The following is a 17153-nucleotide window of genomic DNA, read 5'->3' on the forward strand; positions in this document are numbered from 1 at the left end:
ATCCACATGCTATTTACTTTGACAAAAAATGGTTGATGGATCACCTATCAACATTGGTTATGATAGACATGATCCCTATCAGAATTAGATGTTAAACGAAAACAATTGAGAAATGATCCCCAATTGGAAAGCTAGATTGGATTTAGGTGTTCATGAGAGCATAGGATATTAGAATTTAGTTGTAAACAATCAGTTTTAGTTCGTGAGATTGGATTTAGATTAGATTTCTGAAAAGTGCTATTTCTGTATGACCCGTTTAGTTTCCGAACGTATCCGTTCCCGTATTATTGTCGTTCCCAAACTTACTATGATTAGTAGTAGGGTATTATTGGATGGAGAAGAAGAAGAGTGGATGAGGAGGCCATAACAGTGTTTCTATATATGTTGGTCCATCTCATATGTTTCATTGCCATATTGGAGCATGGTCATATGGAATAGCCATGATATTAGTAACGCACTTTTTTTGATTAGCCAAATAGAAGAATATTCATTAAGCAGTAATATTTACATTACATAGCATATCCGCCCTATATATGGGTTTTCTGTTAGTTAGAATTAAGGATGTGAATTTGTAATTGAAACCGTTTACCAAACCGAACTGATCCGCTTACACCGAAACTGCAAAACTGTTTAGTAAATAGTGCAGTTATGGTTTCAAGTTTCAGGCCGATTAACTAAACGGGTCGGGTCAGTTTTAACCGCGAAACCCGTTGGTTTCAAACCGAATTGAAACCATTTAAATCAATCCGATTAATCCGTTTAACAATTAAATAAAGAAGGGACAGTAATCCGTATAACAATTAACAATTAAATTAAGTGTCCATCCTGCTTTGGCATGATTTATTACAATTCAGTTCAAGTTTAGGCTTTAGATTATAAACTTGTAATCCATATATGTTACTATGTTATTATGTTATCATAGATGGAGTGTTTTGGCTGAACCACCTGTCATTTTAATATTTTATGCTGTAGAAGGCTGGATTTGGATGTTGTATGATATTAGTTCTAAATGTTTGAGAATGACCATACAAAGAAATAACACAAGATTATCAAATTAAGACATACCATCGTTAATATAAAATCTCTTATTTGTGGTTGCCAAATATTTATTGATAAGATTATGATCTTCAGTTTAGAGATGATTGCAAGTTTTAACAAACCGATTGTGAATCGTTTTACAAACCATATGGAATAAACCGAAATTGAAACCGTTTAAAACCGTGAAACCGACACCGTTTAGAAACCATGGAAACCAAAACCGTTTACTAAATGATCACGGTTTCAGAAAGTGAAACCGTTTAGTAAATCGTACGATTATGGTTTTAATCAAATAAATGTGAACCGAACTGATCTGCACCGTTTAAACCGAAACCGAACCAATTAACACCCTTAGTTAGAATAACGTGAACTATAAGATTTTAGTTCTCCTAATAACCTATGTCTATTTATAATACAAAACGCAAGAGAAGCAGAATGCTTACCTAACTCACAGCTTAACATAATTAAAGTCTTTGGCCTAAAGTACTTACTCATTAGCCGAAGGAAAAATTAGGTCTTTCTACTACCTTAATTGAGCTGTTATATTTTAATTCAATTAAAAATAAAAATTGGTTTAGAAAAAAAAAATGTTTGTCATATTTTTGGATGGTCAAAATTGTGTACCTGTTGATGGCAGATTTGGGTAGATGAGATTTTAATCAATATCAAGATGAGTTTGGGCTGGTAGATTCTAATCAGACAGTAGATATAGCATCCATCTCGCTCCCGAAGGACCAGTTAAAATATGGATGGAGAGACGACGTTAGAGACTACCATTTTTGTTCAAACCTGAAAAATGGCTGTCAACAGACTCAACACAGACATCTCGATAAGTAGAGAGAAAGATGGAGAGGTGATCGAGAGCACAGAAGAGAGCAGATTATCAAAGACATGTGGGTCCCATTCAGAATTGGTGTTCCTCATGCAACATTGCAACTCACAGAAAAGCTTTCAATTTTCTCTTATCACAAAATTACCACCTATCCATGCACGAATGGTTCAAAGAGTGGATTAAGTTTACATACCAGAATATCTTTGATCCATGAATTTAGAATCAATTTTCTTTTTCTTCATTTTAGAACAAGGATCTTGTACTTGAGTTCCATGGGTGGACGTGAAATTAACCGGCCGTCCCGGTCTTGAATGTTGAGAGGGTCCTTCTTTAACCTGGGACACTGATCATCCACCACCACGTCAGTCAACAGGGGACAATGCAAGATGTGGTTGCTGCACACGTCATGTAGAGCTGGTAGCTTTCGTAGGTATAGTGCTGTGAGTCTTGGGAAGGGTGAGATGACTACTCGTCCTTCCAACTCCCCTCCCCCAATTTCTTCCTCCTCCTCTGCTCCAATTATTACTTCCATTCTCTCACAACAGGCAACATTAATGTACTCCAAATTGTTGAGCAGGTGTAGCATTCCCTTCGTGAAGACCATCTTCAAGCTTTTGCAATACCATATTTCAATGACCCCTAGTTGAGAAAAGCAATTTCGTGGTTCTAGACTGACACATATCCTCTCCAATTTTGGCAACTCAAATAGGGCTAATTTTGACGGGTGTAAGTACTTCTTTTTCCCAACAAAATCTTGGTCTCCATCCAACGCCACCTCCGAATCTTTGTAGTACGGTCCATCGATCACCTCTTTCAAATCTCCACAGTTTCGTATATCAGTAAACATAGCACCAATTCGCACACATGTCAGACCCAAGCAATTACCAATTGTCAAGCTCTGTAGATTTTGGGATTTATTGAGAGCATGTAGGGCATCTTGTTTTTCAACTCTACAACAATACAGATCCAAACTCTTAATCTTGTTGGCCAAAGTTTTGAAATAGTCCGAAATAATGATATCTTCGAATGAAATGGTTAAAGATGTTAAGCAGGTCAAGTGGGACAACTCCTCCACATCAATGATGGAGCGATGATCATCCTTTTGTCCTTCACGACCAGTCTCACTCGCATCCCATTTTTCATCTTCAGCAGAACTCACCCTCCATTTTATATTTCCTGCTTTCAACATTCTCAATTCCTCCAATTTGTGCAAACGAGAAATTACCCCCACTGGAATAGAAACCGTGGAAAATGCCACATCCAAGTATCTTAAATTACTTAGACCTCCCACCCATTCATATTCCTGGATTTTCTGTTTTAATCCTTCACACCCATTCAAATCTAAAACTTGCAACAGTTGGAGCATTCCCAGTGCAGGCAATGATCTCAAGTCCCTACAACCCTGTAACCTAAGCACCCGAAGATGCACCAAACATGACAAGGAATCTGGGAGAGATTCCATTTGATTGCAAGAAAGATCAAGTACGCTAAGATGATCCATGTGTTGCAAGAAATTTGTCGGGGGAATAACTGGGATGATACAAATATTCCTCAATAGCAGTGAGGTTAGTTTTTGGCACCTCCCTCCCAACTCCGGAAACTTCTCTATGCTGGTCCAATAAAATGAAATCCTTGTTGCATTTAGCCACTCATAAGCTTGTGGTGCTTCTCTAACCGTTTCACCAGTCCTTATCAAGAACTTGGGGCTATTGCCATCAGACTCTGAAGAAGTAACAATCCAAAGTGCGAGTTCTCGCATCATGTCATGCATCCTCACACTGCCTTTATGCTCTCCATCTTCCACCATACAAGCAATTTTCAAGCTTGTTATCAGATCCTTACCTTTATTCCTGGCAGCTGTTAGACTACCATATTTGTAATTGTCTACTAATCCCTCTCCAACACAATAATTTAAAATCTCGTGTTCTCCTATGATAAAGTCTTCAGGGAAACAGGCAAAATAAAGAAATAGGCTCCTAAGCATACCATTCTCCAATCTATCAAAACTGAATTTTAAAGGATCAAATACTTCTTCCTTCATACCTCGGAGATCTGTGGTTGATAGCTCCATTTCCCTTACTGCATTTGCCCACTCCCCGACCCCAAGTCGATTTGCCATTGCGTGACCAACAGTGACAATTGCGAGAGGGAGACCCTTGCATCTTCCAATAATTCTTTTAGCAAAACACTTTATCTCATCGGCAACAACATGGTCACCAGCTACTTCAACAAAGAGCCCCCATGATTCAGCTTCTGATAATGGATGAATTTTTATTGTTTTTTTAGCACCCATATCAGTGCAGGCATCTTTACTTCGACTGGTCACTAGGATCTTACTCCCTTTGTGGGTTCGAGGGTTAGGGATTCCAATCTCCTGGAGCTTTAATTTGCTCCACACATCATCCAAAATAAGAAGAAATCTCTTCTTCCTTAGGGCATCGAACAATGCTTCAGCCCCAGTATTGTCTGGTAATCCAAGGCGCTTACTGATATAGGTTCGGATATTTCGTATGTTGGGAGTGGCAGACACTGTGATCATTATCACAATCTCGAAAGGTATCCCTTCTTTGGACAAATCTTTTTCAAAGTGATTGTTTACTTCTTTGACCAGAGTGGTTTTGCCTACTCCCCCCATTCCATAAACTCCGATGATGCCAAAATGTGGATCAGGATTAAGTATCCATTCAAGCATCTGCTGCACCATGCGTTCGGTAGATAACTGGTTCTCGATCATTGCGTCGTTTGGAACCTTTATCACAGGCGGCCTTGTCTCTCGCTTTCCTTCCTTGCTTTTGGGAAACGGGTTGACGTCTTTCACTACGTCTTTCACTATCTTTTTAATCAACTTCTCTTCGTCACTGCAATAATAGGAACCCGCAATAGAACAGAGAGGAAACAAAAATAACAGAAAAAAATTAGCCAAAAATTACATAACTGTACGTTAAGAAAATACTACAGAAGTAGCCAAAGATTGTAAGAATATTTAAGAAGTGCAAATTGCATAGCTGAAGTTGCGACAATACAACAAAAAGTATATCTCCCATACATCAGGATTTGAGTAAATAGGTTGTATAGCTGAAGTTGCAAGGTATTATCAGTTTTGTAATGGGTTCATCACTTTTTGTTACAAACAATTCTATTGTCATTTTACCCCTGTTCCAAAACCGATACCTGATTCAGGATCGGCCAGGTATCGGCATCAGCTTTGAACCCTATCCACATAATCGGTGTGTTCTCAATTCTTATAGCCTTTCACAGTCATGTTCTAACTTACAAGAGAGAGAGAGAGAGAGAGAGAGAGAGAGAGAGAGAGAGAAATGTTGTAAGGCAGGAAGTGGTTTGTTACCCGTGAGGAATGTCTTTCAAGTTGAATCCACAAAGTTCACCGGCTACACTCAGAGCTGACCTCCACCTTTCCACCACCTCTGGCTGGAACTGGAAGCGCTGTTGGTGCAGGAGAAAAGGCTCCTCAAAGCTACCCTTTTGACGCCGTACGTCCGATCCTTGGACACCCATGAGGAAAACAGGAATTACCCTTTGGCCAAGTTTTTCCTTAGATTCCATCATCAAGGCAAGCTCTTCAAGGCATCGGGTTGAAGAAGCATAGTTCCTCGAGAATAAGATAACTGCGCATCTTGATTCATTGATTCCTTTCAACTTCACCGCAGAGATCTGTTCTTCTCGTTTCGAGTTCTCATCGTCCCTGAATGTTTTGATCTCAACCTTCTCCAGGGAAGCGTAGAGTTTACTTGCGAAATTGTTCCCTATCGTTTCTTCTTCTTCTTCTTGGTAACTCAAGATTACATCGTAATTGAATCCAGAGGCGGAAGAGGAGGACGGGATAACAGTATGGGTTGCCATAAATCTGAAGCAAAATTGCAGAACTAATTTGATGCCAAAAGTTTAAATAGAACTCTGGAAGTGAGATGGGATCACAGAATTCTCTTCTCTTCTGTAGTATATATACTGCTTAGAGCACACAAGGTCCCCTACTCCTACCGCCCTACGCGGCTACGCCCTACCCTACCCTACCCTACCACTCAATTTTCTATACTTTGGGTTTGGAAGTTGACCTCGAAGGCGCGTAACACGTGGATGCTTTTAATTCACCCATTCATATTGATGAGATTCAAAATAAAATATCTTAAATATAAAATGCAAAGACGTCTATTCACAGACGATGAATTATGGCATTTTAATAATATAAAACTAATTTAATGATAAGGTGTAGGGTAGGTATTAAAAAATGTCAAAAACCCTGACCCGCCTGGCCGCCTCGATCAGGTCGGATCAAGTCGACTTACAGGCTTTTGATAAGACGAGTCGGATCGGAAAACCTGATTTTTTCAACCATCCTTCATTAGCCAAGGATATTTATCCCCAACCACCCTCCGCCTGCTCCTTTTCCGACCACTCTTCCCTGTAAGGCTGTAACCACCTAATCCAAACCCCTATCCCTCCCCTGCAACCCCTCATTGGAACAAAAGGAAATTGGAGGAGTTGCATGGGATAAGAGGTCAGAGAATATGAATTTTCTTTTCAATCTGAATTAGAGGAAATTTTTTCAATTGGGGAAGCAGAGATTTATTTACCTTTGACAAACAAGAAAATAGATTGAAATGGGTCAACGAAGAGGAAGTAATGACCTAAAATCACTTGAGCTCCATCCGGAAAGTTGAGCAGCTGCTCTCAAGGTTGACCTCCACCTTTCCACTGTCTCTGGGTCGAAGTTCTTTTCGTGCTCTCCAAAAGCCTCTCCAAAGCTCTCCTTCTGGTGCTGTACGTCCAATTGATCGACACCCTTCAGGAAAACTGGAATAACCTTTTGGCCATTCTTTTTCCAAAATTCCATAATCAAGGCCAGTTCGTTTAGGCACCATCTGGAATTAGCATAGTTCCTCGAGAATATGATAATAGAAATTTTTGATCCCTTGATTGCCTTTTCGAGTGCTTTAGAGATCAGCTCTCCTTTTCTCAGTCCCTCATCATCCTTGAATGTTTGGATCCCTTCCCTGACCAGGGCAGCATAGAGGTGAGATGTGAAATTGTCCCGTGTGTCTTCTCCTCTGAAACTTAAGAATACATTCCATTGAAACGTGGACGATGAAGTTGACGAAAACGGGACGACAGTGGGTGCGGTGGTGGCCATTAATCTCAAGCAGAGTGCAGAACTTTGCTGTGAAGAAATTGTGAAAGTTGTACTGACAAGCGATGGGGAAGACTTTGACTTGTATATGGATCTTCTTTTTTACCAGTTCACTGTTCACCTTTTGTTTTTTTTTTTGTTTTTTTTTTCCCTTAAGGTAGACTGAGAAAATGGGTAATAGGGTAGGAACCCGCATCTCCACTCCCACTAAAAAACACAGCTTGTGTTTCTCCCCAAGCCTCCTTTGTCCTCACAATCCATCCGCTCATCTCCGTTTTTTTTGCACCAAAATCACGAGTCCACGGAGCCCTCCAACCATTCTTTATTGATTTTCCCCCAAATCACAGTACGTGGATATAGAATTAATTTTCTCGTTTTTGCATTTAATAGATTCTATATTCATAGATCAATAATGTATGAGAACATTCTCGTATGTGAACCTGATCCGTTCACTTCTTTGAGTACCTGAATAAGTGGGAAGGGAGAGACTTTAAGACATTTCTTTATTTATAAGAGTGTCAATACTTAGTCGTGGAGAGGGTGAATCTCGGTGCAACTATAAAGTTGCTCCATTGCAATCTAATGGTTGAGAGTTTGAGTCAATAAACATCCTATCGGTAAATCATGACCTTCCTCAGGCCCCATAGATAATGGTATTAATTAGTCTTACATCAAATTAAAGGCTAAAATTAAATCATTTATGCTCCTATGTGTGTATATATTTATATATATATGCACCCTCTTTCCACATAACTTTTTCAGAGGTACGTAGTGTTGATTTTCTAAATAATTTATTTAAGTTAAACTTGAGATATGAGTAGGGGACTCATATCTGTTGAGCAGAGGGAGAGAAGAATAAGAGGACTAATAATAGCATACACTGGGCCTAGCCCAATGTATTATTTTGCTTGGGCCAAGATTAGGTTATTCGAGCCGCCGCCGCCAAAGTTTCTTCCCTACTTGAATCTCGTAGTCTCAAAGTAGCATATGTGAAACGGCTGTTGTATGGGAGGGGGTGCCGTTTGGATTGAAACGTTTATTGAGAATTTTTTTTTTTTTTTTTTTTTTTTTTTTTTTTTTTTCTGGTAATCAAACGTTTATTGAGATCGATCCTCTTATTAATTAGCTTAAATAGAGAGCGGCTGAATTTTATCACATAAAGGATTGATGTGGCTAATTCAAACGGTTGTATTTGGGGGGAGGGGGTGTTTGGATTAAAAAAAAAAAAAAGAAGTAGAGAAATACCTAAAAAGTAATATGGCGCCTACACACAAGCAGGGGCCAATGAGAGCAATAGTAGATGTAAACAATACGGATGAGATTTCTGCCATTTACAAGGCTGGGGTGGGGATGGTCATCTACCCCATTGTGTCTAGGCATAGGGGGGTACACTGCCTTCTAGGTTTCTTTTTCTCAAAAAGAAAAATAAAAATAAAAAATCTCATGAATTATCTCCAATTCTTAATTGTATATATGTACCACAATATGTTTTTAGCATCTTGTAATGCATTTCCAAATGCATTAATTATCAACCTAGAATGAATTCCAAGGATGCAAATGTAATGCAACTTAGTTGTGTTTGTTATGCATTCCCAGGAATGAATTCTAGATCAATAATGTATTCTAGGAAATTATACCAAATACAATTTTAATTAATTTCAAAATGTTCACTATACAAGATAAATATAAGCCTCCCAACCTAAGGGGGTAGCGTAGTTATTGAACAATGAACTTGGTACGAGCCATATACTCGGACGTCCTAAGTTCGAGTCCTACTAAGCATATCTTGGGTCACTCACACGGGAGTGTTTAGTGCTCTTCATTGCTTTCAGTGAAAGTTGAATGACTCTCATTCAACCCCGGTATGATTTCTATCCAAACGGATGTGGGGTCAGTATAAGTCCACGTGATTAGTTAGGCCGAAGACCTAGATACCCGTCGTTAGAAAAAAAAAAAAAGAAAAAAAGAAAAAAATCCCCATCAACCAAATAAAAGCAAGTTTATCTCGCTTCCGGTAGGATGCCTTTTCCTAATGGTTTCACTTCGGCATCAAGTCGTCCCTTACAACCCTTTCGTAACTAAATCAATCTAGACCATATTGCCCTTTCACACAAGGGTTGGATCGAATATCAGTTGCTATGATACCACTGATATTGAGCTTCGGCGAATTCAACCTTGTCATAAACTGACTTACAAGGTGAAGAAATTGAAGACCATATCAACGCACATCAAATCTTTTTCAAAATTGATATGAAATCTGCCACCAATATGACTTATACGAAATCGTAACATAAGTCAATTATCATGCCAAGTAAAGTTGAGAAAAGGAAATCCAAGGGATTAGCATGTGAAGGAGGGTTTCCACAAGATATGTCTCTTCTATAAAAAAAAAATGTTATACTGAGAAAATATGATTCTCTTTGATGCTTCTCTCTTAATTAACAAGGCTCAGTCAATCAGGCCACCAGCACTTACGCCTTGGAAATTCTTCTTCGCAACGCACCTTTAGGTTTGGACCTCAATCAACGTTAGAGGGTCAGCATTGGATATTTCATAGCCATACCATGTAAAGGTCCAATCGATTGACCCGGTCCAGTTTGGTATCAAGTATTCAATCTGAAATAAGGGTTAAAATATGGTTTGTATTTTCATTAAATTACAAAAATGCAACTAAATTGAAACCTAGAACTGATTAAAACCTGATGTTCCTTTTTTCCCCTTTAAATGATTCATTGACCTTTACCCAAAAAAAAAAAAATTCATTATAGCCCCTAAACTGAAGGCATGCTTCTACATTTCTACCAGGAAAAAAAGAAAAGAAAAAGAAAATAAAATAAAAGCATGCCATGGTCTAGGACTCTAGGTATATCTGCGTATATCTGCGTAAATGTAAAATCATCTAGGAAAAATTAAGTTTTCATAAAAAAAAAAAAAAAGTAAAAACTTTCTGATCTCAAACTTCATTTTGATTTCTTTATAAAAATAAAGGCTTGGCGACCATTACCTAGTCGTGTGGTCATTGTGTTAGTGTGAGACTAACTAGGAAAGACATATAGGCATCCAACCAAGGGGTAAGGTGATTTTCTCGCAGCCCCTTAGGTCTAGGCATAGGGATGCGTGACCAGATAACGTTCTTTTGTCAAAATATAGTTCTTCACTTCTCTTTCTCCTTGTAATTCAAAATTCCTAAACTCACTCTCCCAATCCAATGCCTCCCAAAGTCCCTTTTTGTCCCTTCTTTCGCCCTATGCAATATGCATTATCAGACGCATCAAATCCAGGAAAGATGATGAGTTGCATGAATAAATTCAGAACTACTTGTAGGGGTATGGGTAGTATGTCCTTGATGATGCTTGGGAATCTAACCACAATTTATAGACCATAGAGTTTTTTTTTTGGGTTGGGGTGTGTGTGGGGGAAGAGAGTCCAAATTATCTATAGTGAGCAGTGAGATGTAGTGAGCATCCAACGGTTGGGAGGGTCCGACCATGCGCCCCAATTGTTGGATTCTTATTGCACCTCACTACAGATGATTTTGACACTGGGGAAGATGCATAGGACAAGATGAGGGTAAGGCCTTTGGCAGGGCAAAGAGGAGTGCAAAGGTGTAGGAGGGAGGGTGTTGTGTGAGTAGGGATGTTAGAAAATTCAATTTTGAATCAAGTATAAAATTATTTGTATCCACATCTGATTAGTTTTGGAAAGGATTTAGAGAGTTTATGGAAATCGATATATATATATATATATATATTTTAATACGAATTCCCCTAGATGGATACGAACACAAATCAAAAACAAAATTTCTACTATCCATTTACATCCCTAGTGGAGGCCGAAGAGATAGCAATGTGGTATGATTAGCTACGTTGTGCGGCGGAAGGTTAAAAAAGATCAAAATTTAAAAAGACAAAACGGTAAAAGGCTCAATGCACTACCCCACTAGGGTTGATGCTGAAATCTCATAGATATCCTCATGAATCTTTTTTTTTTTTTTTTTTTTTTTTTACTTTTAATATACCATTTATCTGATAAACGGTATTATAGTATAATAAAATATTATCTAATCATCTTTTTTTATCAGACCTAAATGGGTCAAATAATACCCTGTCTCAAATTGAAATATTTATATCTACACCCAATTAGCTTTTGAACGCAATTGGATAGTTTTCGAAAACTAAATTTTTAAATTCGAATACATGTTTTTAACTATCTATTTACATCCCTAAATGGAAGGGTAATTTAGGATTTTTGAATTACAATGAGAGATAGAGATAAGTTTATTTTTCTATGGAATCGAAAAAGAAGTTCTGAATAAATATAGAACAAATATAAAGGAATGATATTTATTTTGCCTTAAATAAATAAAGGGTAAAAGATTTGTAGAGTGTCAATGTACAAATCAATCAACACCCCATCAACACATAAAATGGACCCCACATATTTTCTCTCTCCTCAAGCCCCCTATTTATGGGATTTGTCTCCCACCCCTCCTCCCTAGGGGTGTCAATTTCAGGCTCGATTGGGAAAACCCATAATCAGTCCATCCTATTGGTTAAATATGCAGGCGCTCTAGCCACTATTCAGTCATTCCCAATGTGAACGTCCTGCTACCTAACCATTGCTCGACCAAGATTGATTGATTAAGAGCCCCTAACTTAGCCCGATACATTTAATGCTCGTTAACTCAGCCCGACAAATTTAAAGCATGTTTAGAGCCCATTTGAAGATAAATGGCTTAGTAGCAAATTTAAGGCACGTTTAGTTCGATTAAAGCTCCAAAACCACCACAAGTTAATAAAAGTGTTCATACCTGCCATATGCAGGCTTGAGTCGCTTGACTACCTATTCAAGCAATCACGGTGCAAAGGGGGAAAAATGGTGAGGCCAATAGACACAACCGAGGCACCAAGCATGTCCTCTAGCAGTGATCGCCCAGGTCATGTCGACACGTGTCCAAGCGGTGATCCAATGGTTGTACTTCTACCGATCAGAATAGAAACACTGAGAACCATTGATCAGTGCTTGAACACATATCAATCATCAAGATAACTATGAATAGACCTCAACGATCACTGCTCAGGAGAAGCCGGATCCCCCACCCCACCCACCCACCCCCCCCCCCACCCCCACCCCTCACCCCCAACCCAATAGAGACGAGTAGAACCAGAAGAGACGCCAAAGTCAGACGATGCCAAGAATTGACCACGTAGTCAACCTCAAGAGCTGATCAAAACCCTATTTGAAAAAAAATTAAAAATCAATAAAATGAAGGGACCATTTTTATACACGGTCAACTTCCGCTATTTGAATAGATGCACAGGGTATTCATGCCTATCTCATGGCTAAAATATTCACTGTAAGTCTGTGATTGTGTTCATATTTCATTCAAATTCCATCTTTTCCATCAAATAAATGACATGAGTTTCTTCTTTCTTTTTTTACAATTCTTGCAAACCAAACGCCGTGAGATATCTTTAATCTTATTATTCATTCTCAAGACTTTGATCTGTCCGCTGTGCTCTTGAAAGTGAAACTAGAGATTCAAAACAAAGAAGAGATCAAACTAACGGTCAGGGTCTTGTGCCCGCGTTTATCGGAATCAAAACTGACCAAGTAAAGCCCACAATCCCACCTCTCTCTCTCTCTCTTTATAAAACCCTCTTCTTGCAAGTGTTCCTCACCTCAACTAGAAGAGATGGTCGTCTCTAATCGAGTAGTGAATCTTTTCAGAGTCTTCTTCTTCTTTGTCATCTTGGTTTCAGCTTCTCCGCCTTTCACGGCGGCAACGAGAACTATCGACGAGGGATATCAATGGTTAAGGAAGCACGATGATCTCGTAATTCAATCCCTTCCCAAAGGGCCGGTGAGACCTTCCGGTCCTTCATCTTGCACTACCATGCCAAATAATGGAAAGGGTGGTCGTTGCCCGCCGATTAATTCCAGGAAATTTTCCGGCGGTGCCCGAATTGAAGCTTCAACAGGAAACATTGTATCTCAATAAAAAACTCTACGAGGCTGTTGGTAGTTCTTGCAAAATGGCGGAAGCTAGTAATTATAATTCGACATTGAAAATGAGTAGCTCGATATGATGACTTATAGATATTTTGGCACCCTCTCCTTAATGACTAGCTTCGAAGATGAGCTCTACCCACCGTTAACTGAGACAAATAGTTAATAGTTGTCCGTGAAATACTATGGTGTTGCATAGTTTTTCTTCATCCTTTTCCTTGCTTGAAAACATCCCAATGGCCTCAGGTATTATGCCATGGTCTTAAAATCGTGTAATTTATTGATTCTATTTTTTTTTTTTTTTTCATATGTAAGAAGTCCAATTTGGTGGGAAAACAAAGATTAAGGATAGGAACTGTTTTTATCAACTCTTGAACGGCATGTTATATTTATTTATTTTCATCCAATAAAAAAAAATCCATTCCATTAATTTCGGAAAAGAATTACTTGCATGGGAAGAGGTTGTCCAAGTTTCGTTTAATTGCAAGTGAAAGTTGAAGGGATGGGAAGTGAAATTTTCAATCATTAAAATAAAATTTTTTGTAATCGTTACTCTACATGATTATATTATTAATTCCAAGTCATTCAAAATTTAATTTTAAAATTCATTTTACTTTGCATCTAAATCCATTGGATTTGAAAAGTAAAAATAAAATTTAAATCTAAAAAACATCATTACTATCTATGATAAAAAAAAATTAAGTAGTTCATAGTTTATACAATCACGTCGGATAATTACCAAAGTTTCTTTTTTAGATTCAAAAAATTTACTTTCCTTCCTCTTTAATTTCCCTTGCAATCAAAACGGATCTTGATGATGTTTGGGGATATAACCACTATTATTCTACTTTAAAGAGTGAGATTTTTTTTTTTTTTTTGGTTGGGTGTGGAGGAGAGGGGAGGGAAGATTAAGGATGTAAATGGATAGCTGAAAATCGATCCATATTTGGTTAATATTCGCATCAATTTAGGGGAATTTGTATCGAGAAAATCAGTATCTGAAAACTATCCAATTACAGTCAGAAGTTATATTATTCAATCTAACTATAAAAAAGTGATTAAATAATAGTTTTATAATACTAAAATACTCTTATTAATTCACAATATTACATGTAATTAAAAAAGAAATCAAATGAATGAAAAAGATTTATGAAGACACCTATATAATTTTACTTGGGATATAGCTCCAAATTTCATTATTCTAGACCTTGAATGGGACGACAAGCATAGGCCTCCAAATTTTCATTTGCTTTGATTTTTTGTTCTACTGATGGCCATGTCAAAGGTGGAACAGGATCTCAAATGTTATTATGTAAATCTTTTATTTTTTTTATTCTAATATATTCTTTGTTGACCTTTAGCTAATATATATATATAATTCTAAAGGAAAAGAAACTTGAAAGGTAGCTTGGCCATATGCTTAGACATATGAGGGTAAAATGATCACCCCACCCCTCATGAAAGGTGAAAATCTCACCCTTATTGATGCTTTCACATTTACTCTCGGTGTGAGGATCACACAATCTTTTCATGAAACTTTCTCCTTAATTTTAAATAATACCCTGCCATATTAACCCTAGTGGGTGGTGGTTTTACTCCTTCACATTAACTCTACTTTGTCCGAATCATATTCTATCTGTTTGCAGGTCATGGGAAGATGTAAATGAGTGAGTCCATTGTGGAACTGCCGTATGATGACAAATGTCCTCTAGAGGACAGCTGAACCCAGAAGACGGGCCAAAGTCAGATAATGCCAAAGAGTTGACCCTCAAGAGCTGACCGAAGCCTCATATGAAAAAAATTTAAATTAATTCAATAAAGGAATAGGATCCACTTCAGCGGTAGGTTAAATGCGCAAGACTTTTACCTTAAGAAAAAAAAAATTATTCCTATCAAATGGCTAAATAGAGGTGTCGAAACCTCCCAATCAACGAAATTTAATTGAACTGTAAGAATCTGAATCAAAGCAAAACTTATATGAGCTTATTGAATCATGTTTTAGACTAAAGGTTTGTAAGATTAAAATTAAATGGACCACATCAAAATTGATCAGACACTGAACTGAACTAAAAAATGCGACTATAACTGATATGACCCAGTAAGAAATAGACAGTAATCCAAAATTCATTAAAATAGAAAAAAAAGAAGGCACACATTTATTTCATACTTTTTTAATATATTTACATGGTTAACTAAAATCAAATCGATAATAACCAATAAAAGAAACCAATAAGAAACCCTAGCTCGTTTCCATCCAGAGGTGATGTTGATCCAGTTAACGAGCAACTGGAGCAAACCCAGCATTTTCATATGAGATTTTATTTGGTTGCTTGCTCCAATTGGATAAGCCATATTTCAAACTGCTCCTTCACTATTGTAGAGCGGCTTTGCTCAATCAATGCTATAACATTTTTTTTTTTTTAGATGAATAATGCTAGAACATTTTAGTCGAGTCTAAAAACCAAATTGAAACTGAACCAAAGCCAATACACTGTTATTGATTCATGTTTTAGTTTCACTCATACTCAGACTAAAACCGATTAAATGAATCAAAATGGATCCAAACCAACCGATTGACCCCTAGCTAAAATATTTACTGTGTCCATATTTCATACATAGTCATCTTTCACGTTAATTAAATGATATGAGTTTCTTGTTTGACAAGCCGTATTTTAATAAACATGAATAACTTGGACAGTTTTCTTCAAGCCGCAGCTATGACTTGAAAAACATACATTTCTTGCAAACCAAACGGCGTGAGATATCTTTTATCTTACTCAGTCACAAGACTTGATGAACTGTGTTATTCGGGGAAAGTAGAGATTTAAAACAAGGAAGAAATCAAATCAAGGTATTTTAGAGAACTCATAGTTAAAGAAATGGAATCCCTAAGGAAGTTAGTGGGTAATTATGATTAAGGAGAAGTGAATTATTCTAGTTCTTTGACTACGAGCTTGGATAGCATGAAAGTTCCTGCAACCCTTTAAGTGCATCAATGTATGCATCAACAATCCCTCGTACGTGTAGGCCAAGACTTCATGGCCGTGGAGCTCAGGTTAGGGAGGGCAGCATCAATGTACCTTTTTTTTTTTTTTTTTTTTTTTTTTGAATAATTCCTATCAAGACCCATGGGCCAACTGGGACGACAGCCCAAAGGCTGTGGGATGGCATCCCAACTCAAGGAAGAGCAGACAGGGGAAAGAAGGGGGGACTTGAACTCAAGACATGCTAGGAAGGCTGGTTTGACAATCAATTCTTAACCAACTATGGTCAGCAATTGTCAGCGCGTCAATGTATATATCAACATCTATATCAATCCGTTCCACTAATACAGGAAAAGAATTCTGACCGCTGATCAACTGTTGATACTTGTAATTCAAAAATCTTCACAGTTTTTGATATCTGTAGACTTAATGATCATATCTGTATACAAATTTGTTTTACACATGTGAAGTCAAAACCGTTGTAATGGTTTATTTACACTTTACCTATGAAGTTCCCCTATTTATGAAGTCTCATGTTTTTTTCAAAGTTTAAGCTCAATCAATAAAAAGAATGGAAAAGCATCGATGTGGAGACTTATATAGGTACTTCAGTACTTGGATACCCTCTCCTTAATGACTAACTTTTGAGGATGAGTTTTATCCAAACCCCTAATAAGTGGTACCAGCATGTGAGAAACCAATATACCTCCAAGGATGAAATCCGAAAAGATCTCGGTGTCACATTTTAATTCTACATTTGGTTCATATAAACTACTTAAATTTCTTACCATATATTTAGTAATGGTATATTTTACATGTAATTTTTATTTTACTTTTCAACCAAAGGGATTTTGCTTGAAGCAAAAGTGAACTTTAAAAACCAAATACGACATGGTTTTTAGTTGGTGATATAGTCACGTGGGGTATGATTACAAAAATTTATTTTTTGAGTTTTAAATTTTCCCTTCCCTTCCCTTTAACATCCCTTACAACCAAATTGAAGCTTAAATGATTGTAAAATATATACTCTTAAGAGAAAAATGTCACTTTTCAACCCGTCAAGATATCTATCACTTGACAGTCTGAAAATGCCACGTGATAGAATAATGTGGCAATTTCAACCGTTGAGAGCATGGTAGTTTGA

The 17153-nt window shown here is 37.5% G+C and overlaps 2 protein-coding genes across 2 annotated transcripts; both read right to left on the reverse strand.

Annotated features, from left to right (window-relative positions):
* Positions 1-1717: 1717 nt before the first annotated feature.
* LOC122090874 (disease resistance protein RPS2-like) lies at positions 1718-5746 on the reverse strand. Its single transcript, XM_042660613.1, has 2 exons — positions 5217-5746; positions 1718-4728 (listed from the first exon to the last, which is right to left on the reverse strand). Exons 1-2 carry the CDS (start codon positions 5729-5731, stop codon positions 2109-2111), a joined length of 3135 nt encoding a protein of 1044 aa, XP_042516547.1. The 5' UTR covers positions 5732-5746; the 3' UTR covers positions 1718-2108.
* Positions 5641-7067, reverse strand: LOC122090875 (TMV resistance protein N-like). Its single transcript, XM_042660614.1, has one exon. The coding sequence runs from the start codon at positions 7017-7019 to the stop codon at positions 6495-6497; it is 525 nt and encodes a 174-aa protein (XP_042516548.1). The 5' UTR covers positions 7020-7067; the 3' UTR covers positions 5641-6494.
* Positions 7068-17153: the final 10086 nt, after the last annotated feature.

The sequence above is a fragment of the Macadamia integrifolia genome, chromosome 10, assembly GCF_013358625.1.
Source record: "Macadamia integrifolia cultivar HAES 741 chromosome 10, SCU_Mint_v3, whole genome shotgun sequence".
NCBI lineage: Eukaryota > Viridiplantae > Streptophyta > Magnoliopsida > Proteales > Proteaceae > Macadamia > Macadamia integrifolia.

Excerpts from the sequence above, each read along its gene's own strand:
- LOC122090874 (XM_042660613.1), bottom strand. The coding sequence starts at position 5,731 with ATGGCAACCCATACTGTTATCCCGTCCTCCTCTTCCGCCTCTGGATTC. Across the intron at positions 4,729-5,216 it reads TTGAAAGACATTCCTCACGG|TGACGAAGAGAAGTTGATTA; the intron begins GTAACAAACCAC and ends CTATTATTGCAG.
- LOC122090875 (XM_042660614.1), bottom strand. The coding sequence starts at position 7,019 with ATGGCCACCACCGCACCCACTGTCGTCCCGTTTTCGTCAACTTCATCG.